A 25714-nucleotide genomic window follows, 5' to 3' on the forward strand; every position below is an offset into this window, starting at 1 on the left:
AGAAAGAAAGAGAGGGGGGCGGAGATGAAGAGAGGAGAAAGTGAGGAAGAAGAATACAAAGAAGAGAGAAAAAGGGGAAGAGGGAAATGGAGAGGGGGTCAAGACATGGAGCGAGGAATAAAAAAAATTGGAATGCAAAAGTATTGTTGTTTATCCTCCCTTTACGTAGGACAATGTATCTGTAATTTTCAAACGATGTTACTGTCACTGCTCCAAGGTTATAATAGTTAACTAAAACGAAACTAAAAACGAAAATTAAAATTTAAAATACACTGCAGTTAACTCAAACTAATAAAAACTAGAAAACAAAACAAAACGATAAGTAAACTAAAACTGTATCTTGTGTTCACAAAACTAACTGAAACTAACTAAAATTAAAGACAAAATTCCCTTAGTTTTAGTTATTGACAATATTAATAGCCTTTAGGATTTAAATCTATCCAACACATTTTCCCAACCAATTTTAGACAGTTTTCGGCAGTTGTCAGTGCCGCACAGCACCGTCATATCGTCGTATAGGGACGAGCTTGTTTACTGCACTGACTGGCTGTGAGCTGTGCTGCAACAAAACGTAGTGGAGCAATGAATTAGAGCATCTGTAATAGTTTAATTGTTACAGAGTCCAAGTTTTTATTGTATTTGAGTCTGCCTTTATTGTTACAGAGTCCAAGTTTTTATTTATTGAAGCTCATATTATATTGTTTTTTTTTATAATTTATGTTTATATTATTTTTATGTAATTTATGTCAACATTATTTTATATAATTTATGCTTATATTTTTATATTAAGTTTATATTATTCTCATGTGTTTAAGGCAGCAGCCAACATTTCGGTATCAGCATTGACTGAGCAGTGAGCACTATGTTGGACTTGAAAATAAACAGTATGACAAAATATTTACTCTGACCGTTTTGAATCCTGCACCTGGTTAATAAGGTATGAAAAAACTAAACTAAAACTAAACATTGTTGCAAAAATCAAAACTAAATAAAAACTGGAATGCCTGCTCTAAAACTAATTAAAACTAAACTGTAATGGAAAATAAAATGTCAAAACTAACTAAAACTAAACTATAATGACAAATTCAAAACTATTATAACTTTGCACTGCTCACATACTTCCATACATCCTTTACATTGTCAGTACAGTTAACCAATATATCCACCAGGGGTCCGCCCAGAGTCAAACATTTATGACAATGAAACTCAAAAACAAACATGGCGTCTGTGGAGGAGGTATTGCTAATGTACCACTTGAATACGAGACAAAAATGGAGGAAGTGTATTAGACGGTGGTGGTCAGTGAGGCAGTTAAATACATCGTAAAAGTTTCACCTCTTGTTATTTCTTCTTGTGTCACTAAAAGCTACATATAGTAACAGCAACACTGTCCAATGGTTCCCAGTGGTACTGCTCTGTTTGAGCTGTATCCGCAAGCTTCATGGAAACGTGCAGAAATATGGATGAAATGAATGCAGAGCACGGACAGAAAGGCTATGTCAGTATCCATGTCTGTATGTGACGTTGAGAATAAACGGGCCTTCAGACGACCTAAAATGCTAACTTTTGAAAACGGCCTCCAGAGTGGATTTTTTCTGAAACGCTGCCGCCACTGTTACTATGTGAACAGTAAGCTGGTATTTTCAGTGGAAAAGCTGACGTCATGCTCTGCTTCGTGCAAGAGCGTACAACAGCATAACAGTATCGTTGTAACAATCGTCGCGGACCACCATGTTGTGTTTGTGTTGCTCAATCTGCTGAATCTGATGACCGTCTTTTAACAAAATGTGCATCTGTTGCTCAACTTCTCAATCTAGTATTCGCCAGTACGGCTGATGATCAGCCCAACTTAACTTCAGTGGATATCTACCGAAAGCAGATCATGGGCAAGACAGCTATAGCGCCAACTACAGGCCTGGCATGCTTACTGCAGCGTTTCCAGTTCCTCTGTGTTTTTGAATGAAACGTCAAATAAATGGGACCACAAAGTTAGGGAGAGGGAGACAGAGGGAGGCAGACAGTGAGAGAGTAATGACACTGAGAGGGAAAAGAGAGAGTAATAGAGACAGATAGAGAAAGAGAGTGAGAGTGAAAGAAACAGACAGAGGGAGAATGATGGAGGTTCAGAAAGAGATAAATGGTGAGAGGGGACAGCTGTGGTCGATCAACATAAAGACAAAGCCGAGAGAGTAAAGAAAAACAAAGTGATGAAATTGAAAAGTTGAATTATCTTCAGGTGGTTCACAGCTGTTACGCTCTGAAAAACTTAAACACTTCCATACCTCTGCACCAAAAGGAGACAAATGAAACCAGAGCTTCAGCAGCAAACAAACCTAAGATTTTTACCAGAGCATGTTTGATGTGACTGATAAACAAAACAAAAAAAGAACCTGACCACTGTAGCAGGGGCCATGCTGACAGATGCACCTGGGGGCATCAGAGGCTCAAAACATGAGACAAGAGCAGAATAAGCTGTTTGGAATTGGCAGAGAAGATTTGGCAAATTTTACTCATCAAGAAGCATTTTTACAACAAAGAAATATTTTTTTATCCTAGTGTAAAGATTAGTAATTCAAAGACCTCACTGCAAACTAGTTTAATCAGGAACTCTTTGAGCAAATGTTTCACATTGTTGCTTCATGCTGTTGTAAAACAACTACCACTGCAGCACATCCACTGTGCATTTGTTTCCTCGTTTCTGTAATTTATTATTCAGGTGCTGTCCAGGTCTGCTTATAGCTTGTGTAAGCATCTTGTCTGGCTCGGCTAAGAAAATAGCCTAATTCAAGATCGATTCTTCTATTAGACCCACAGGGCATTATAGGTCTGTGTCACTGTGATGCTATTGCAAAGCTGCTTTCACACAGGTGTGAATAAGAGCCTGGGAAAAGATAATTAGGATGTCAATAGCAGCGACTCTGCTCTCCTATAAATCTGTTGTCAGGAAAATGTAGAGCTTGTTGGCTAATTGCCTTTGGCTAACTCAGACTTAGTATTTCAGAGAAAAAGCAGCAAGTTTAAGGAGTGAACAAATCTCAGGAAGTCACAAACTTCCTTTGGAATGGTTTGAGAGGCACGCAATATTGACACGTTCACTGAGCAATATCCAGACACAAGCAAATCTTTATCAGACAGTGCTCCGTTTCAGAATTCAATAACTCTGCTCCCAACAGCCCAAACTGTTTTTAAGTGTGAGTCTTTATCTTGGTGGTGAAATCATGGAGGTAGCAAAGCAAATAAACAATGCTTGTTCGTGCCCATCCTGTGTCTAATGGGTCGTCCCGGTTAGAGCTGGAGCGGAGTAATGTGTTTTGAAGCCATTTCCTCTTGCAAGTCAATATTTATGCCATTATGTCCCTTGACCTCATGTGGCATTTTTTAGTCTCAGTTTTTGTTCAGTAGTTTCAGCAGGAAGCTGTTCGGCTGTGGCATACTGACAGGAAGAACTTAGACCCCACCGAGGCACAAAAGCGGGGACCATCTGGTTGTGTTGGTTCTGCCTGCTGGCTCATTCAGTAGAGGGGTACATTTTATCTTCCATCAACTCAATGATCCAAATGCATATTTAATCAGCCCACTTTCAATCTTCTTTAGCTTTTTCCCACAATTTTTCACACAATACCTGATTTCTCGCCCCCGTTTTTGTCTAATTTGGATTGTGCAGCTGCTTAAAACATGCTTGTCTGTGCCTTTTAAAACTGTCTCTCCCTCTCTTCTCTCAGCGTGCTTTTGTACCATGACAAACCAGCAGGACAGGAGCATCAATAGGCCTCTCTTTCACAAACACACATCCTGTCTCATTCCTTTAAAGGGTGACTGAAATCTTACCTGAAATAACCACACAAACCTTACATCACTTTGATATGTGCGGGGCTATAACTAACTTTGCAGGAAATCAAAGCCACAGTAATTCCATTAAAAATTTTGTCGGGTTGAGTTAAATTTAGCCTAATATCCAAAAGCACCGCAAAAAGGATTAAATTGCTCTTCCTGGACCTCTTTATCTCAAAAGATGAGCTCTGCACTCAAGATTCAATTACAAGAATGCTCACTGCAGCGTCAGCAAGTGTTCACAAACTGAAATTTGCATATCTTTTTCTTATGCCTGTTTGGGGCTTCAGAAATGGCAGACCTGGCAGAACAATCAGCGTGTTTTTGCTTTGTTTCCTAACGGTGCTGTTCGTGTAACATAGCTGCTCTGGTTTGTGCAGACAGCTTTACATCATCTGAGACGGAGCCTCATTGAACCCACTACGTGTTCTGACAGGCTTGTGGATATAACTGCCAATATTTAATTTCATCTTCACCAAGTCGTGTCTTGTCGCATGTGAACAATGCTTCCATCACACATTCACCTGAATGCAATTATCCTCCTGGGTCATTGGACCGACTGGGGCATATAAACACGCAACACACACACACACACACACACACACACACACACACACACACACACACACACACACACACACACACACACCTTTCACTGAAGTGACACAGCCACTAGATGAGATGCCAAGACGCCTCATCTTGTCAGGTGATGGCAGGCAGGCTGGACACTCAGCACTATCAAAGCCCTGGCAGCTCTCCAATGAGGCAGCTAGTCTGACCTCTTTTTACCAGCAGGGAGGTATGAGATCCAGCCATATGCTTAAAATCTAACTTTATACCACCATATCACCTGAAAATCCTGGAGGGACAATAAGTGTAAATTCCGCACATTCATTTAAAACTTAATGTTAGACAAGAGCGACATTATTAAATAGTGCTATCATTTTGTTCAGAGGCTTTTTTGGGCTATTTTCCAATTGATTAATCCATCTTTGGTCTATTTAATGTCAGAAGATGGTAAATGCCGTTATTGATTACCCAAGATGGTGTCCTTGTATTTTTTATTTTTAATCTTAGACAAATTAGTTACCTGTCATGCAGCAGTACACTAAACAAGTTAACTTTTTCCAGCCATGAGTTCACTTAAAAAATATTTTCCATGAAATTTTTTCTCAAAGACACCTCCAACAGCTGCATCCAGGACACTGATTTATCCATTACAGTGTGGTATAATAGATATTTAAGACATAAGACATAGATATAATAAAAGACATACAGATGGTGCTCCAAGAAGCAAGTGACTGCTTCATCCTTCCTTATTGAGTTACAAGCATGATTTTAAAGATGGGGTATTGTCCTTTTTTCAGTCTTAATACTGGCCTCCTGGTACCCCTGTAGTAGCTTGACATGATTTGTATCTCACTAACATTCTCCTCACACTGGTGTTTAGAAACCTATGTTTTACCCTCTGTATGAAAAGCTATGTTTTAGCCACTATCTCTTTAAGGCTTTCTGCCCCAGACCCCCTACCTTCTGATTGGCCATCCCTCTAAAGGTCTGTTTAGGGCAGAGCTATGGGTAGACCTTGGTGTTTGAGGCCCATCTATCTTACATTCCATGAACCAGTTAGGAGATCATCATGTGATGACCTCACAATTTCAGTAAGTCTCGTGAAGATCTTGTGCTATTTTTAGAACAGACCCTTTTGAGCAATTTACAGATTCACTGATTTCTACAACATATCAATACATAGTGATTTTAAAGATTGCAAATTTTAGTATTGACATCAAACATTGTTACTGCCAACTGTCAGCAACTGTAGCAGAGGTGGATGTGTCTCAAGGCAAATCGGCCTCTATAGATGTATACCTCACTACAGTTACATTTGGCCAAGCTACTGTAAGTACCAAATAGCATGACTGCAAAATCTACATAACAAAAACAGGGGATATATGATTAAAATTACCCTGCCCTTTTTCCTGTAAATCTAATAAATGCTGTTTGTATGTTAACAATATTGTTTGTAATTCTTTAATAAAATCTCGATCAACTTATCCTTTAAAAAAGCAGACAGAGAAACTAGAAAGAGTTGCACAGAAGCGACAATTGTTTAAAAGACGAATACCGTAAACCCTTTAGGCTTATATTCTGGATATTACAGTAATTCTTGTGTTTCTGCAAGTTGAGCCAATAAGCCTCATTAGAGCCTCACATTTACAGACGGTGATCTTTGTAGAGAATTATTCACATAGTGTATATCCCAGTGAGTATTCACTAATCAGTGAAACAGACCTTGATTAAATGTATTGCGATGCCTTCAGGGGACCTGATGATGTAAAGTGCACAAGATGCTGCTTCTAATGATCTTTTTTTCTTCAAGATGTTGTAAAGAGTTAATGTAGGGGGGCGTTTGTACTGGAGTCTTTTAGACATGAAGCAGGAAGTGTGGTTTTTAATTTTTCTTTGGCTGAAAGACACTAATGGAAGCATCCATTAACTAGAGCTTTTAAACTTTTAGCTTTTAACCCTATCTGCCTCATTAACAGCATGTCGGTTGTGTATGTCTCTGCTTTGTTATAAGTTTGTGTTTGTAACATTACATATTAAGTTTGCCATCCTTCAAATATAAACCATTTATGGCTTCATCTAACATTATGAATGAATGACACACAGAATGAATCACACTTGCCATCTGTCTCACCTTGATTGTGTCTGTACATCAGAGACTTAAAGACTGCTCCCTGAGGAGAGAAATAAACAAATCAGGACACCTCAGGGATGCTTAATCCTGTCCGTCTGATTGGTTTCTGGCTGTGTATAGCTTGTATTGAACATGCTCTCTTTCCCCCATGGGTTCTTCAGCAGGCTCCCATTCACGGATTATTCATTCAGAGTTTGACAGAAACAGATAATTAGTCAAGGTGGTGATTACACCGCTGGAACCAAAAGTCTATTTTCGCATTCACCATATCAGGAACCAAGGGGGAAAAGGTAGTGATGCATCTGATTATGAAGTCAATACTGAATGAGGCATTGCTGGTTTGTTAACAGCAATGAAACTCACTTAGTCATGCAGCTGATGATGGCAGTGTCTCTACAGGAAGCCGGTAATCAGTGAGGTGGACCTTGATTAAAATGAATTATGATGCCTGCAGGGGGCCCTAGTGATCAAAAGTGCATAATACGTCACTCCTAATTATCTTTATTTCTTTGAGGTATTATCTAAGGAGCTAGTATCAGGGCACGTTTTCTACTTCTGCTTATAATGAATCCAGAAATAATGTTTCTGAATGCTTTTAGGTATCATCAAAAAGCCCACTCGGCATCGTAGGGAGGTTCTGCAGTGGAGTCACTAGTCGTCATGTGCTCCGTGGCCTGAGACCACATTGGCAGCTATGCATTAAATTGCTAATGTGCCTGGCAGAGCTACATTATCCGCCCCATCAAAGTGACAAGGGCAGGGATAAAACACTCCGCTCGGCCGTCCGTGAGATCATGGGAAAATGGGTTTTGTGGATATGGCTTGGCAACGTGTGAAGTTGTCTTTTTCTCAATCCTACTTTAGATTCGCTTTGTTTCCGCCCTGCTGATTTGACAGCTGCAGAACAATGAGGTAAAAGTAGCTGGATATCTCTGTCAGTGTTGAAGGTCACCACGTGGCAGAAGCTCTGTCTCACCTGGTGGCCATTGTAGCTTCACATTTGGTTGTTCTTGGCTTATTTTTGTATGTTAAGAAATGGACTGGCATAATGGAAGGCAAAGACCAGCTCCTGGTTTGGAATGCATTAGAAGAGAGAAATACCAAGTTTCAATGGACGAGACTTGAATTCTAAATCTTGTGGTGAATTTTTGCTCGCCCTAAAATCTGAGCTCCGTGTGGACTCACTATTCTTTTCTGTGTGACGCTCCAGCTGGCTGCTTTGTTTGTCCTAGTTTGTACTGTTCCCAGATTCAGCCCCCCCCCCCCAGGCCTCCGGTTGTTGAGTAATATGATATAATTGCCCGAGGGCCACAATAAGAATTCATGTCAGCTCCACAGTAGCTTTTTAAGATCACTCTAAAAAGCCCCATGCCCTGCTGCGCTTTTCCATTTTTTCAATGTTTTGGTCCTAAACACAGAGAATACTGCACATCTCATTTTCTTATCACACTGCTACAGTTGACTCAGAAATGCGCCAAGTAACAACTGTCATGGGGAATTTCTGGGATTTGAGAAGTCACTCAAATCGGAGGATTGGTTTCCTCTCCTGGGTCAGTCATTAAACCTCCAAGTGTGGCTAAAAGTTGAACCGTCTGTTGGTTACAGAAACACTTTATCTTTTCAAAATGAAACCTTGAGCCTCAAGTTGAACACCAGAGACCGGTTGTCGGCGTCAAAATGACTAATGCCTGGCCACCGAGTGCTCTCAGGAAACAAGAGCCAAGATGGGAGGCCCTGCGCGAGGGAGGAGAGCTGTGACTTCAGGTGCGATGTGTAGGCGGCAGAGAACCACGAGCCCAGTGATGATTAATGAGCTGCACCTTATGCCAGCAATTTTAAACGCACTGTCCCGATCATGAGCGGAAGTGGCACACACTCCAGCAGCTTTCTGACAACTCTGCTGCTTCCTCTCCCTTACACTTACACTCACACACACAGAGTCTCAAACTGAATAAGTGCCCAATAAATCGGAAGCTGCGGACGTGATGTGTAAAAGTGAGGATATAATGTTGATTTGGTTTGGGGTTACTTGACAGACCTGCTTTTTACAGGCCGTACATCTTTAGCTTGGGTAACTGTGCTGATGTTTTCTTTTAGTCCACACCTCACACTACACCAAGCCCTTAATTGTCACCAGGCTTTAATAGCTCATGGCTCCCTCAACTAAGCCTTAATGTTTGTCTGTTTGAGAAGAAGGATGTGACATTGACTTGTCAGGATGGTTCAGGGATGTTTGTTTAAGTTATAAACAAAGTAATAAATGGTTTCATAATTTGGATCTGAAAACAGGAACAGGATCTAGATTCCTGTTTAGATTTTAAAGTTCATTCTACAGGTTACATCTGCTCCTCTTAACCATAGCTTTAACAGGAAATAAGAAATGTTTCTGACAAACAGGAGAAGTTTTTAAAGAAAGGTTAGATAAAACAGTTTGGCTTTTGTATGAGTGAAAAATTGCGCCATGCTATTTCAGACATTGTTTAGGTAAAAAGTAAAGGCACTGTGAGGATTTTATAAGTGATCAGGAATAAGTCTCTCTTTTCTGTATTGTGTAATATACTATATTACATCTCAGTATCTGATTTTCCTGGGAGAACATGAATCAATTTACAGCATGTGAATCAAAAGTCCCTTTGAAAACGCAGCACTGGCCGGGAAAGTCTTCAAGAAAAAAAAAGAGAAAATATTTCTTGGAGTTATTTTGTAGTAATGGTTGACACTGGAACTGGACCAGCAAAAAGAAAAAGGACATCAGAGAAGAAGAAAGCTAAACAAGAGAGTGATAGAGAACGGACTGAAACACGGGTTAAACTGTTCGTAATATTGTTCATTCCAACCCAAACCACCTTAACAAACTTGAGAGTCGATCAATAAAATGAAGAGTGTGGTTACATTCGCTCTTCTTGGTGAGGTTGGAGTTGGTAGATGAGCACTTGTTGGACATAACCAGGATTCACAAATATTACAAGTACGGACATACACCAGGCTGAGAGTAATGCCAAATTACAGTGCAAAATGAGTTTACAAAGTTTGCTTTTTGTTACGTTTGGAACAAAAGTGCTACATTATTGTTTCTAAAAACCATACCACATTGCTTTGTATCCCATAATAGTTGTCGGGAACAAAGAAACGTAGTGTTATAAAGAAGATCTGCTCTCCATTCATTTGCTTCTAAAACTAAATCCGTGTTTCCGCCAAGCAGACCGGTTTAGTTCGTCTTGGTACGGCACGCAGTTTGTGGCGTTTCCACTGACTTATCCCGGGACAGATCCCCAAATAACCAAGACGTCGTCTCACTTTTTGGGACCCTTTCTTATGGGTGCAAGACTGAACCGATCCGCTCTCGGAAGGAAGAGCTACAAGACTGCAGACTGTTGATTTGTCAAGAATCGTCACTTACCCCAACAGTGGCTGCATTTCTCCTGGCAGCACACAGACTTCTCTGAAACGAAGCTTGATTGCACTTTGTATCAAAGAGCTACATGCCTATCACAGAGAGGACGAAATGCTGCATGTCTTCCATCTGTGCTCTTTGTTTACTGTTGCGTTTTTTCTTCCTTGTTGGATTCAATAGCGAGTAAATTGTGTTGCGCTGCTACTGTGTCACGCTATTGTTGAACAGCTGAGGCTTTCGGCATCCAGCTTATACGCCCCCTACCACGAGAGGGCACAGTTTGCTGTGGAGACGCAAATGGGATCAGGCTTAACTGTACCAAACCATGCTAAACGGTACTGAACCAAACCAGACTGCTTGGTGGAAACGCAGCTAAATTCATGTCTTGGCAAGAGTCGCATCATGAGGACAGTGGATGATGATGCTCATGGGAGATGGAGTCTTTCCATCCCATTCCCAGAAGAACACTGTCACAGCAATGGTGACCAAAATGGATAGTTCACAAGATATGCTGTCAGGTGATGAAAAAATCCAAACCAAGGCAAACTGTACAGTGCTTAAGCACACTTCAGCCCAAAGCACGTTTCGGATGGGTGGTCTTTGGCACAGTTTACTATTTCATGCACAAGCAGAAGCACCCAGACGCACATGTGATCCATGAGGTATGATCACCGCGTTGGCACCTCTCGACAATTATTTTGAACAAAGCAGAGGTGCTAGAGGGCTGTCTCGGAACGACGTAACATCAGCCAAAAAGTTTCTAAAGTTGTGGCAGTGCTCTCTGTGTCTCATGTGCTGACTCTGATGAGATTGCGCTTTATGTAAACAGATGCTTCACGATGATGTAGGCGGGCCATGCAGTGTGTGATACCCGCTAAAGTCTGGTTTATTGGAGTAGCGTGACGGCTGGCTATACTCTCTAGTGGGGGGGGCAACAGCCTTGTGGGGGAGGGGGCAATTGTGCTTGAGCACGGCACAGTTTGGATGGCCAGTGTGACCACACCCACATTTGTATGTCCCATTAAAAACTTTTTTTACTGTTAGTTTACCAAAAGAACTACAAAACAGACACTAAATGCTTCCTCAAGATTCCAATTTTCTAAAAATGAACTTAATACAAGACCAACTCACCAGTAGGCACACAGATAGGAGCAAGTACTGTCACTGCTGATAGCATTCTGAAATGTGATGTCTGCATGTAATAGGCAGGTTCAGCCTGCTGTTAACAGGGTTGCACCACTGTAAACCCAGGGAGGCATTTGTATGATTTGAGGATGTGAAGAAATTCACTGCATCAGCGTTTTTAAGGCTATTACTGCAGCAGAGCCGCTACACATGAGGAAAAGCAAACGTAGCGAACATGAAATTAAGGTTTTTGAACTGAATAAAAAATGAGCTTGACGTTTTTCACCATATCAAAGCTTTATACTCCTTGTTGTAATCGTGCTGCATTTGTTGGCTGTCAGTGCTTACGCTTGATGTAGATTAAGTCAAAGCACTTCTCCCTACGTGTCCTCGTGTTTTTTTTCTGCTGTACATAGCTCGTAAAGAAGGCCAGAACAGACATTTTCCTTCTGCTCTGCCTGCTTATAGATTCTCCTCACTTTGAAGGGTCTTCCATGAGGTATAGGCCTCGCATCGTACCATAAAGCAGCCGACTTTAATGAGCCATGCAGCGAAGAAGGTGAAAAGCCGAAAATGTACTGAACACTTGCTTCTTTCTCTTTGGCAGCAGCCTTCTCCACGGTGTCAGCTCTTTCGTTCTGCTGCTTGACAGTTATCCAGCCCCCTCGGCTTACCACAGCTACAGACTGAATCAAGGCCTGTTTCCACTGATATTCCTTACATTTATTCCCAGGGTGCTTTTTTTCTTGTTTGTTGTTTTTCTTTTTTTCTTATCATAGGCTGTTATTTCCCTGTTCCAGCACCAGACCCGTTTTATGTCTCTGTCACCTCAGCACATGCCTTTGCTTGCACTAGGAATTATCTGTACAATAAGCTGGCTTTGTCCTGAAAATGCCACAGTATGTGTGAGAGCCCTTCATCCCTCCTTTTCCTTTTTTCTTTCTTTTTTTTTTTTTTTAACCGAGGGCTGACCTGAGAGTTGTTGGCATCAGCACAAAGGCTCACACAGTGAATGGAAGCTTTATCTTCTCTATCCTATCAAGGCAAAGTCTCTGCAGCTCGCCCAGTCAGCCCGCCTTCAGAAAATCTGGAAATAAAACAACTCATTCTTTCCCAGAGTTAAGTGTTTATTGGTCTGTCAACACCTTTAACAGTTGGGCAAAATATGCTCCAAAATTGGAAATAGATGTTCCTCCCCTGTGTACGCTTCTTACTGCTTCTTTTATTCACTCATCCTCATTCTCTCTTTCTTCTTCTGTTGCTTCAGGTTCAACTACAGATCGACGCACCATCTCACCACGAATGGCTTCTATGAATTCCTCAACTGGTTTGATGAAAGAGCGTGGTACCCCTTGGGCAGGATCGTAGGTGGAACAGTAAGTTTTCTGCTCTAATTGATGCAGTCAGGCTCGTGCTTTACGTGTCTGCACATTTGTTTAGTTGCTCTTGAATTCTAGGCTGTTTTCACTGAAAATACAGTGGGAGAACGTCAAGTACAAGGAAAATAAATGAAGTAAGATGCTGTAAACATGGCTCGAAGGAGCTCACAAAGACAAGTGAATTTCAGTGCTGTAGCCAGCTTGTTTCTCTCAGTGAAAGAAAAGGCACTGCTTGGGGACTGGAAAGCTCCGCTTGTTGACTTGAACATTCACTGGGGTGATGGTGGCTCTTATTGGACTGGAGGCTGTGAGTAAAGGTTCAAGCTCACTGGGTCTCACTGCTGAACCTCTACAGGCCACACAGCCTGCAGGCTTAGGCATGGCTCATAAGCTACGCATATCAAGAGCTGCACATGGTTATTGTCAAAATTACTATGAACTGAGCTGAACTGGAACTGAGATGTTTATTGAACTTTTTAACAAAATATCACAAAAAAATTGCTCTGTAATTTTGTTTATGGTATCAATTTTTTATCACATGTGATAAATTAGGCATTTTTGGCAACTTTTTTGTAAAGTTTTTAGAATATATGCATTCCTTGAATGAAGAAAATGGCTAATCACTGGTTCATACACGACACATACCTGCACACTAGAAAGCCAACTGGTGTGGCTCTTCGTCCCGAGCTGCTCTCCAAGTGCCCGAAAGCCAGTGAAAGTTATGCAGAGCTTCACCCTCTTTTAGAAAAAAGCTTTATCTGTTTGGAGTTTTGTTTCACTTTGGTTGTTTTCCTGCTCCCTGGTACATCTGATAATTTGATGTAATGACGATAAAAGAATTATACCCATGTTATACATTTGAAGATGTTCAGAGTGCTTTTCTCCTGCTGTCAGACTGTCCCTCTGCAGAGTGGGGGACTATGTCTCACTCACTCATGAAACAAGTGTGATAGATTTTAACCTGTTAGTTGTGTTGTTAGATCTTTTTTAAGTGACAGTCATCTGTTAGCTGTGGAGCTAGCCGCTGTGTCAGAGAGAGCAGAATACATACTGAATTTGCACGCTCATATCTATGCAGGAACAAAAGTGATATTAATCAAGTTTTGGAATCACAGAGGTGTATTGTTAGTTATTGAAACTACGGGCACACTTCGCGTCCCCTTTGATTTAAGTTAAACTGTTTGTCGCACAGTGGTCTGAGAAATATTTCATTTTGGCTCAGTTCATTTTGTCTCGTTTCAGCACACATTTTGTGGCATTTCCATTGACCAAACCGGGTACAGGTCCCAAAATTACCAAGACAAACCTTTCCACTTTTTGGGACCCCTCCTTGTCTGGTTCGCAAGACATACATATCTGAGCCCAGAAGGTGCTACAACACTGCAGTCTATTGATTGGTCAAAAGAATCAAGAAACAAAGCTTGAATGCACTTTGTAACAAAAAAGCCACATGCCAATCACAGAAGAGACAAATTGCTGGATGCCTTCTGCCATTGCTCTTTGTTTTCTGTGTCGCATTTGTCTTCTTTGTTGGATTTAGTGGGAAATAGAGGGGTACTGTCCGAGGCTAACTGCATGGATTTACCAATCCAACCCCTAACAAACTGTACTATCCAAACTGGTTGGATGAATTGCTTGGTTGAAACAGGGCTTATGGTCATGACGTAGGCCAACAGTGTACTATGGACACCGCTATATCACCAAGCACTAACTGTTTCACAGGGATAAGTAAGGGTGATCTGCTCTGAATAAATGTCCCACCTTGATAAGCTGATGGTTGAATGGAAAGACTTCCAGTTTGGTTTTCTGAAAATTGCACCCCATACACTTTGCTGATGATAATGGCGTTAGCTTGTTCATGCAGTGACCTCTGGCATGAACCGGCTTGCTTTGCATCACACGGTAAAGCTTAGGGGAATGAGAGTCAGCAACTCCAATGTCTGAGGCCATGCTACTCTGTGAGATTGCCTCCGTCAGTTTGACCCAAGGTGAAAGAGTACAAGTTGGTTGGGAACTTGTTCAAATTGGTACCGCATTGCCAGTCATGAGGGTTTTGTACTTCCCTGTGGAGGGAGCTAAGCCTGAAGGCAAATCTCTGGATTTAGGAGTTGATCTTTCACCTGTGGTCATGAGCTCAGGGTAACGTATGAAAGAATGAGAACACATCCAAGCTGCTCTAATGAGTTTTCTACATCAAGTTTTCTTGACTTATTTTTTAGGATTGGGTGAGCTCAGACACATTAAACATAAATCCCCCTGTTCAGCTTCTCTGTTAATAAACCAGTCGAGACTGTTTGGGAATCTGGTCAGAAAGCCTCTTTTTACCCCAGCTTAGTGAATTAGTCTTGGCTTCTCCACTAGGGGAAGATCCCAGAACATGCTGGAGGGATTTCACATCCATCTTGACCCAGGAATACTCAGGAATCTCGCAGGAGGTGCTTCCAGGGGAACTGGATGGATCTGGTCCGCCTTGCATTGCTTTGCATGCTTCCGCTGTGACCCTGGCCTAGTTGAAAGGCAAAAAAAGATGAAGCAGGGGAGACTTTTTCATCAGCACAGAGCAGGTATTTGAGCAGAATCTAAAATATCTGCAGTCCCAATCCATTTTATATTAAAGGATATTCAAAGCAACAGTCAAACAAGCTGCAGTCAGCCCATTATTGAGAAAGTCAGGCATCAAATTATACTTTGATTGAATCGAAAGGCAAAAGAGTCAGAAATATCTGAACCCGTCGTAAATATTCATGAGCACAAAGGGATTTCTCATATACATCCACATGCAGTTTGTATTAATGTTCTCCACTGTGCAGGGAAAATGTGGGGTTGATGTGGGGTCACAGAAATCCTCTCTGCAGACCGTTTTTTGTGGAGGATTTGAGGACTGGTTGCATGGGGTTATCTCGGGTTAGGCGAGCCAGCGTACAGATACCAAAGAGCCCCGTAAGCCTCCATCGGGCAGCTCAGATTTGAGTCACAATCCAGTACCAACAGTGAGCTGTTAACTTGACCGATTCTCCTCTCTGCTTCTGGCTGCCCTGCTTATTGAAGCAACCAGTGCTGTGAAACAGTGCCCACAGCAACATCAGTGAAAAATCCAACACGTCAATTCCACGCAATTTATCCCTCACTTCCTCTCCACTGTGCATCTGTTCCCTTGACCTCATCCTCTCTGCCTGCCGCCATGCATCCTGTAGGTTGTGCCCATTCATCCTTCTTCTTCTCCCTTTAATAATCCCACTGGGCCGTTTTTTTCTGTTGACTGAGCTTCATGGACCTCCCCGGGTTGGCACTGAGCTGTAATTGCATGAACTAATGATGCATCAGGATTATACACTTGGCGTCCTCAGCCTCTTGTTAATGTGGAAACGTCCCCCGACATGTTTCCATCTCTGGAGTCAGTTGAGGGTCAGGCCCATTGTCACATTTTCTGTCCCATACAACTGTGTTGTAGTGTTTGACTAATGTAGGGCAGTGGTTCCCAAGGTAGGATTCATGGGGGCAGGGGGTCCCCTATAATCACAAAGTTAATTACAACTGCTTCTTTCATCCATTATAGTAAAATTATAAACAAAAAAAGGGGTTGAATTTTATTAAAAGCCACAGAAAAACAAAAAAAAATGCAAACAGAAAATGTGTGATCCGTTTTCCTCATTTCTTTGTTGTCAAAAGACCCTGAGGTGACCAAGCCATAATAACAACGGTATCAGAGGATACAGGATGTCAGATTTTCTACTGATCAGCTGGATTTTTGTCCATTTCTTTGATTAGCCTTTTGGTGTATTCCCACAGCAGGGGGTCTCTGGCTATGCTATTTTTGTCATTACAACCTGGGCCCACATGCACGTCCAGCCATTAACAATAAAAACAGACCATTTGTACTAATGGTTGAACAAAAAACTTTATTAGCGTGAGCTGGGTTAGCACCCCAGCAGAGCATTAAATTTAATGGTTGTAGATCAAGAGGCAACATTTAGTTTAGAAAAATGAAGCCTATGAGGAAGTGCTAAAAGTCTCTGTTCATGAAGAATCTGCTTGAGGCTGGCTGCGGAAAGAATGGAAACCACGTACACACCGAGCAGATACTACGTCCATATTCTACGCAGTCTGTTGTAGATCCCACCATTACAGGCGCTAACAGCAGAATTACCCCATCTGTTAGGCTGTTTTAATGATAGAGAACATCAAGGTCATGCATATTGTATCATGTTTCAGATCCTCTACTTGTGCTCATAAACACCACACACATTTACTGTTTAAGACATTGTGCCAAATTTTCCCTCTACCCTTTGTTTCTAATCTTTAATGAATGACGAGCTGACAACAGCTGTTTGTTTAAAGTTTGTGGAAAGTTAGGTAACCCTTTTCTAGGCATTAACCCATTGATTGTTTGGGTCATCAGATAATTCACATTCTTGTTTTATGAAAAAAAGAGGGAGAGAGACAATCAGATTGTTCAAATCATTTTGATTTTCTCCTGTGTCAATGATAACCTTTAATAATGGAAAACAGCAACAATTTGTCAAATCATAATTTCTGTTTGACTATAATAATGGCATAAACTAATCACAAACTGACTGCAGTGGAGTATTTTCTGTTGTTATTTTTCTGGGGTAAAGATTGCCAGCCAGAGCACATCATGACAAGCTTCAACATCTAATAAGCTTTGAAGGCCAGTGAAAAAAAAGACAGAAGTTTTTTTTGGTGTGTAAAAACAAGAAACAAAAAAATACCAAATCAAAGTAAGAATGCAGTGCCACTCTCTTCCCAGCAAACTCAAGTATCAAATTTGGACTCTGTAGGTATTCAATGTTAAAACAATCATATCTCAATCATAGCCTGAAACGCTGATCGGAATGTCTTTAGATCTCTTTGTTTGTGGTCAGTGTCAACATGAGCAAATTTTAATCTGACACCACACGTGCAGGGCAGTTAGTTTGATTTTGGAATTACTTTCATACAGATGATGCGTTGTCCATCTTAATATCCTGTCAATTTGTGTCAGTTCATCTGGATGAACTAGATGCAAATACTGCATGCTGTGTGCAAAAGCACTGCGGCATAGCCTTGTGCTATTTTGGGGGTGAATTCAAACCGAAAAACAGATTAAAATTATCCCAAACTCAGGACCTTATCTTCTGTTTTCTCTCTTTCCCTGCCTTTGCAATCTCCAGAACTTAGACTATATTGCGCTGCAAGTCTGAACATAGACGACTTAAAACACAGGGTGCAGTAAAATGCATAAAATAAGCCAATATTTAAAGGCAAAGCAACATCATACTCAGTATTCCAGATATTGCCCCTTTCTCGAGTTGTCTGTTGTAGTTTCTCTGCACAGAGGAGACAACAGAGTCACGTTTGTTTTAGTACCCATCATCCGCAGTTATCATTGCAGCATTAAACAGATGGTAGAGGGCAGGAGCTGTAGCATTGCCACATGCAGATGTTTGAAAATAGTATTTGCCGCTGCAGAAGACCGCAGGAATTGGAATCGAAATCCCATCCATCAGCAGTCTGCTGTCATATGCAATTACCATCTGCTCTTGGTAATTTCATATGACAGGCCTGGATTGTAATAATGGATATGCTGCTTATACTATAGCACATGAATGCAGGGACAAGCCTTGTAGTCAAAGCGAGGAAGCTAAAACTCCTGATTAGACTGGTAATCGGAAATGGAAGGCATGCAATTTAAAGTGAATTTCAATGACATTTACAAGATCCCTTGGCTTCATGATGCATTGTCTTTTGCATACAAATAAGCATACACAGCTCACATCTTTCCCCTGTACACTTGTCCTGACATTTCATGAATACATGAGTTATAAAACAACAAATAACTGCAGTGGTATTCACCCAGTTTCTTTGATAAGGATCATAGAGTGTTGCGCTGATCTTTTCCCAGCTCAAATTGAGTTTCACATGAAAGTGATTTCGTTTTCAATTACAATATCACTTCAGATATTTTGGTGTGCTCAGCCGACTGTCCTCAAACTCGACCCATCTGCAAATAGAGGACAAAGGAGTGCTTCTGCTCTATCAGAGCTCAGCTTTTGTTTGAGGTAAGACGACAATAGGTGCTTTGATGAGTATCAGTCATTTATAGCTCCCTCTCTCTCGATCATTTCATTAGTGAATATTAACTGTGTTTCTCTGAACATCAATTTCCTGCCACATCGTCGCTCATTTATTTCAGTATCTGAGTTATCTCTGTGGTCCGCTCAAGTGAAACAGAAAGTCTTACATGTCTTTAATACTCAGGAAATAACTTTGAAATTCAATATTACATCATTGATCCAATATATTAGCTCGTAAATGATCTTAAATCAAACACAAATTAAAAAGTGAAAGCAGAAATGAAATCTAACCTCTAGGATGCCCTTTTGCACTGTGAAGCTGTGCTGTTCCAAAGAGAGTGAGGAGAGCCTTTCAGTGGGTATAATTTGTGGAGTGCTTGCCTGGCCGGGATATGTAGCATTTACCGAGTAATTACCTCTGTCATGTTGACCTTGCAGCCAACAGCCTTTTGTCAGCCTTTCTGGGGCAGAGCAACAGGCAGACCTTGGTGTTTGAGGCCCATACTTTAGCCTTTAATAAACATCTCATGAAGAATTGCCAAGAGCTTGCCAAGATCTCATGCAGGTTTCAGAACAGGCAGTTTACAGGGATTTGTTGCGCATATGAATTTGTCACATTTTGAAAATCCAACATTATTTACACCCACCGATCACTTTATTAGGTACACCTTGCTAGTGCCGGGTCAGAACTGCCTTAATCCTTCGTGGCATAGATTCAACAAGGTACTGAAAACATTTCTCAGAGAGTTTGGTCCATATTGACATGATAACATCACAGTTGCTGCAGATTTGTCTGCTGAACATCCATGATGAGAATCTTCCGTTCCACCACATCCCAAAAGTGCTCAATTGGATTGAGATCTGGTGACTGTGGAGGCCGTTTGAGTACAGTGAACTCATTGTCATTAGGGATGCACGATATTGAATTTTTTCCGATATCCGATATGCGGATATATCGAAACCCCTTTTGGTCGATACAGATAATCACAAGTTTGTTTGTTTTTTTTTCACTGTAAAGAAAGCTAAGTCTATCCTGGACTGGAATTTATATGTTACTCTTATTGTGACGGTCTTATTTGTTTAAGAAACACACATAAAACAAGACAAAAAACATTTGATTTTTATATATTTAAATAAGAAATGTATTATTTTTCAAACTCAAGACATTCAGTATTGAAATACAGAAAAATAATTTCTTTAGATCACATGAACTTTAAATGTACAATGCATTTTTTAACATAACCAAGTTGCATTTAATTATTTTTGAGCTACTGTAACAACCTGGTGACAGACACAGAGCTCTGCAGTGCAAATAAATGAAGTGCTACATTTTATTTAAGGAGCTTGTTTTTCAGATGGAAAATAATAATAATCTTAACTGAATAGCACCGTATCGGCTGTGCTTATCGGCAGAAATTTTCATATCTGCCGATACCGATAAACGTGTTTTTAAGCTTTTATCAGCCGATACCGATATTTCACAGATAATATCGTGCATCCCTAATTGTCATGTTCAAGAAACCAGTCTGAGATGATTCCAGCTTTATGACATGGAGCGTTATCCTGCTGGAAGTAGCCATCAGAAGATGGGTACACAGTGATCATAAAGGGATGGACATGGTCAGCAACAATACTCAGGTAGGCTGTGGACTTTGGTACTAATGGGCCCAGAGTGTGCCAAGAAAATATCCCCCACACCATTATACCACCACCAGCAGCCTGAACTGTTTATACAAGGCAGGATGGATCCATGCTTTCATGTTGTTGATGCCAAATTCTGACCCTAGCATCCGAATGTGGAGCAGAAATCCAGACTCATCAGACCAGGCAACGTTTTTCAAATCTTCTGAGCTTGTGCGAATTGTAGCCCGGGTTTCCTGTTCTTAGCTGACAGGAGGGTCACCCGGTGTGGTCCTCTGCTGCTGTAGCCCATGTGCCTCAAGGTTGGACGTGTTGTGCATTAAGAGATGCTCTTCTGTAGACCTCGGTTGTAACCAGTGGTTATTTGAGTTACTGTTGCCTTTCTATCAGCTCCAACCAGTCTGTCCATTCTCCTCTGACCTCTGCCATCAACAAGGCATTTTCGCTCACAGAACTGCCACTTTGGTATTCTCTCTTTTTGGGACCATTCTCTGTAAACCCTAGAGATGGTTGTGTGTGAAAATCCCAGTTGATCAGCAGTTTCTGAAATACTCAGACCAGCCCATCTTGCACCAACAACCATGCCACGTTCTAAGTCACTTAAATCCCCTTTCTTCCCCATTCTGATGCTCAGTTTTAACTGCAGCAGATCATCTTGGCCATGTCTACATGCCTAAATGCATTGAGTCGCTGCCTTGTGATTGGCTGATTAGAAGTTAGTGTTAACAAGCAGTTGGACAGGGGTGCCTAATACAGTAGCCAGTGAGTGTATATTGATAATATGGAAATGCACCCACTCCTTAATCTTGCTATTGTAGTTTCTCCCCATTCCACCAACTGCATATTCATCCACTGCTGAAAATAATCCCCAACAAATGCATTATTTACTCCTGCCTTGCTTAAAAACTACAGTGCCCATCTGCTGCGTGTGAGTTGACCGCAGCTAGTTCTCCTAATAACCCACGTTTGACTTGGAAGACGTTTAACGGCAGATGGTGAGTTGCATTTCCTTTTACAGGGTTCACAGTTATTTCAATAGCAGGTGGGGGGGTCATTCTGTTGGCCGTGCTGGATGCAAATGTCTCTCCATAACATGCAAATCTATGCAAAGCGCAGTAAGATGTAAGAACGGCTGAATTGATGAGATTTGACAGAGTGACTGCAGACGCTCAACCAGCCTGCTCACATGTAGACTTTTACCTGCAGTGTTTATACATCAGTGGATACAATTATCTCTTGCCTTGCCCAAGGGCACCGTGACAGCAGTTGCTGGAGTAACTGAAAACCTTGCTCATTAAATGTGTAGGCTAATTGTCAAAATCCCACACATTTGCATGACTGAGCTGAATGTTTTCTGAGCAGAGACAGGCTTCAGGGAAGAAGGGCATTTAGTTTCCTCCCACACTGCATTCAGAACCACAAAAACGAGTGCGAGAGAGCTGTGTATTTGCATCAAGCTTATGCTTTTAAAACGCGCAGGGGTGTGGACGAGTGCTTGGTTCATCTCCGGTTGGCACAGCCTGTTTCATAGCCTGGGATTGCACTCACAGCTTATATGGCCTTTGTGTGGAAAAGTGTCTGAACGACTAAGTTGAATTCCATCCTCGTTTCCACAAAAAGCTGTCTTGACATTTGAACAATGTCAAAGTCCTTTCTCATGCTGAGCGGTGGTCTGGGACCCTTCTAGCTCCAGGTGGAATTCATAAGAGCACCTTTGCTCCAGCTGACAGCAGTGACCATGCCTCTTGTCTTTTGTATTCAACCTCCTCCCCGCCTGCACACTGTTTAACACACCCTCTCTGTCCTTTCAGCCATTATATTTCTTTCCCATCCTCTCTGTCTCTCCAACCTTTTATCTTTCATCATCTCCTTTACTGCCTGCCTCCACATTTTTTGAATGTCTCCCTGTCTCCTCTCACTATCCTCACCATCACCCCGCCTCCCTTTTTTTTGTTCAAAATCATCATCCAAATGATCCTGACAGTCCTCATTAATTGTGCATGATAGCGTGAAGTCTTTCAACACTTGAATGGGTTACACCGTTTGGAAGATGTACGAGGCTACATCAGTATGTGTGACACTTTTGTGCTGTTCAGCCTGGACCAGTCCAGCTGCCCTCTGTGTTTTTAAATTTCCCTTTTCACTCCTTCCCACCCTCTAGTCCCCTGAGGACAACTGTCTGCTGCTCTTTCTACCAGCCCCAGATAAGGAAGGAAGGCTTCTCTAATGTGACAGTCTCTAACAACAGCACGCTGCCAAGCCAATCAACCACTCTTTGTTGCCATAAAAACAATGACTCAGGGTCTTTTAGGGTAACAGCTTTTGTCAGCTCAAGATGATATTTCCATAATGAACACGCAACGTGATGCACTCCTGAATGCCAATTTTGGACAAGTGTTTATAAATTACACCCAGAGATTCTTATTAATCAAGCTCAAACTCTGTGCGAAATCTTCTTGGCTGTGATGGATGTTATCAGTAATCAGCGCAATCTTTTGGAGACCTGCTCTTTTCTACTGCAAGGTTCAAAATGGCTAATAATTACAATAGTACTTTTGTAAATGGCATTCACCAGACTTGAATCCTTGGAGCAAAGAGGCCAGACACGATTGATTTTCATAACAGTAGATGGGTTGATGAAGCTGAAGTCTCCTTGGCGCTGGCTAATTAGAGTCGTGAAGACCTGAGTTTATTAGCTGCAAGGCAAAGTGCGTGGACCGGGGCTGCAGTGAGCGTACATCAGGGACATCACTCACGCGTTAAACACAGCCTCTTTTTACTACAGACACCCTGTGTACTGGAGTGTTCTGCACAGCGCCCTAATTGGATCTCCTCTTGTATATATGAGATGCGGCCATGATGCCGCTCCTGCTTGCGCTCCAGCTCCTACTGGGTGTTGGCTTTAATTCATTTTATTACAACGCTTTGTCGAATGCTCAGTTCTGTTTAGTCAATTATGGCATTTGGTGCCTGGTTGTTTCTACGGAGAGAACTACCACCGTGAGTAACAGACCATCGATGTGGATGAGGGTTGGGTTATAAAGTGTGAAGGGCAAGTCCAACCATATCAATTCAAGTGCAGCTGGAAGAAACCAAAAGAAAACAGAGGAAAAAAAACCCAAAACAAAATAGGTTGAAGGACTTAAAGAGCTCTGAGACAGAAAAATCGACAATATTGAAAAAAGACACATGAAGTAAACAGGAAGGAGACCACAGTATGGATTGTAGCAGTGTTTAAAGACTCTGACTGTGAGTCTTGGCAGAACACCTTAATTAGGCTTATACAACTTGAGCAGTGTTTGCCACAGAATGACAGCATACTTATTGCAATGGTGGGGTGGAGGCGTCAATATTTCAAGAAATAAGTGAATGTATTTTGTTGCAAATAAAGAGATCTCTTTAAATAGCATGTCCTATCCAGGTTTCTTTAAAATAAGCACACCTTTATTTTTTAGCCAGCTTCAGGGTTAGCTTCATGGCAGCGCTAGGCTAAACCAGGCCAGGCATTTTAGTTAATACCCCAGGAAGAACAACTTTTGATTGACAAAACTGATTGCCAGTTGGCTTTCACTCCTCACAAGTCTACTGCCGTGCAGGGGCGTGTCCAGACTTTTGGACTTAGGTGGCACTGACACAGGGGTGGCCATGGTGTGTGCACGGATACACACAGATTATGAACATTTAATCTCTTTGACTCCACTCACTGCTTTAACAACCTTCAGTTCAGTGCTGTACAGACCTTCTTTTCCAGTATATGATTTTAGTATAAAAACTCAATTATTCATAAACACGCATCAGCCACTCTAATAAATTTACAGTAATTTTCCCAAGTCTAGAAATAAAAAATATTTTCACAACAGGAACATTCGTTTTTAAAAAAGCCATTTCTTAGTAAATTACTCGACTAATCAACAGATGTTACGACTAAGGCTTTATAAGGGTAAAGAAGCTCCAGATGAAAGGCTCTTCGGATTGACCTCCAGACATGCCCATCACCAATCTCCTCCAATCAGTCTGACAGGGGGAAGAAAACACATGCACACATGTGCACACACTTACAAGCTCACGCTGTTACATCACATTTTCAGCACCAGCCGTAAAAACAGATAATCGTTGTTGGATTTGATTGGTGACATAATCTATCACTGCGCCCTAAATCTAATATCAGGTGAGCCTTGAATCAGGGAGGTTGCTTTCAGATGATGTTATGAAACCATATTCTGCATAGTATATAGATATAGTCTGTGTGACATGTGTTTCTGATTCAGAGTTCTGAAGCCTATCAACAATGGGGTCAGGGAATGTTTAACTCCGCCTTGGTCTAGTTTGGATGAGGCAAAGAGGCGGACCTTTATATTTTTTGGTGTAAAAATCTGCTTTTTTGCTCTTGGTGTAGGTTTCTGGTTGTTTCCACTGCACACCTCAATGGACTCTTTAAGAACTGCAGTTGATAACATTTCCTCATTAGCTTCGAACCCTGCCACATAGCAGCCTTGTTTTTAACTTGAAACCAAGGTTGTAATTGTTAACTAAAACGAAACTAAAAACGAAAACTAAAATTGAAAATACATTGCAGTTAACTCAAACTAATAAAAACTAGAAAAGAAACAAAAACGATAAGTAAACTAAAACTGTATCTTGTGTTCACAAAACAAACTGAAACTAACTAAAATGATAGACAAAATTCCCTTAGTTATAGTTTTTGACAATATTAATAGCCTTTAGGATTTAAATTAATCCGACACATTTTCCCAACCAATTTTACGACAGTTTTAGGCAGTTGTCAGTGTCGCACAGCACCATCATTGTGGCGTATAGGGACAAGCTTGTTTACTGCACTGACTGGCTGTGCGCTGTGCTGCAACGAAACGTAGTGGAGCAATGAATTAGAGCATCTGTAATAGTTTAATTGTTACATAGTCCAAGTTTTTATTTATTGAAGCTCATATTATATTTTTTTTATTTATGTTAATATTATTTTTATATAATTTATGTCAACATTATTTTAAATAATTTATGCTTATATTTTTTATACTAAGTTTATATTATTTTCATGTGTTTAAGGCAGCAGCCAACAGTTCAGTATCAGCATTGACTGAGCAGTGAGCACTATGTTGGACTTGAAAATAAGCAGTATGACAAAATATGACCTTTTTGAATCCTGCACCTGGTTAATAAAGTATGAAAAAACTAAAACTAAACTAAAACTAAGCCTTGTTGCAAAAATCAAAACTAAATAAAAACTAGATTGCCTGCTCTAAAACTAATCTAAACTAAACTGTAATGGAAAATAAAATGTCAAAACTAACTAAAACTAAACTAAAATGAAAAATCCAAAACTATTATAACCTTGCTTGAAACTGAAACTTGGATTCTTTTTGAGAAACTTTTTTTTCCTTCAGGGCAAATAAAAACATCTGGTTTTTGCCCCATTTTTACCTCTGTTGGACTACAGTGATCTGTTGTATATGAGCCTATCTGACCAATGCTTTTAGAAGTGGGACATTGTTTATCACTGTGCTTTATCATTCCTCTCTGGCTGCGGTCATCTTGTACACCACTGTTCTTT

At 41.0% G+C, this 25714-nt stretch overlaps 1 protein-coding gene across 1 annotated transcript in view; it reads left to right on the forward strand.

Moving 5' to 3' along the window:
• Window positions 1–25714, forward strand: part of LOC141802920 (dolichyl-diphosphooligosaccharide--protein glycosyltransferase subunit STT3B) — a 131959-nt gene that overhangs the window by 45332 nt on the left and 60913 nt on the right. Inside the window, exon 2 of the mRNA XM_074686733.1 lies at window positions 12319–12427. Coding sequence (XP_074542834.1) covers window positions 12319–12427 — 109 coding nt within the window. The remainder of the gene's footprint in view (window positions 1–12318; window positions 12428–25714) is intronic.

This window comes from Halichoeres trimaculatus, unplaced genomic scaffold, assembly GCF_033239565.1.
Source record: "Halichoeres trimaculatus isolate MK-OKI-2021-1 unplaced genomic scaffold, fHalTri1.1 fHalTri1_scaffold_14, whole genome shotgun sequence".
In the NCBI taxonomy this organism is placed as follows: domain Eukaryota; kingdom Metazoa; phylum Chordata; class Actinopteri; order Labriformes; family Labridae; genus Halichoeres; species Halichoeres trimaculatus.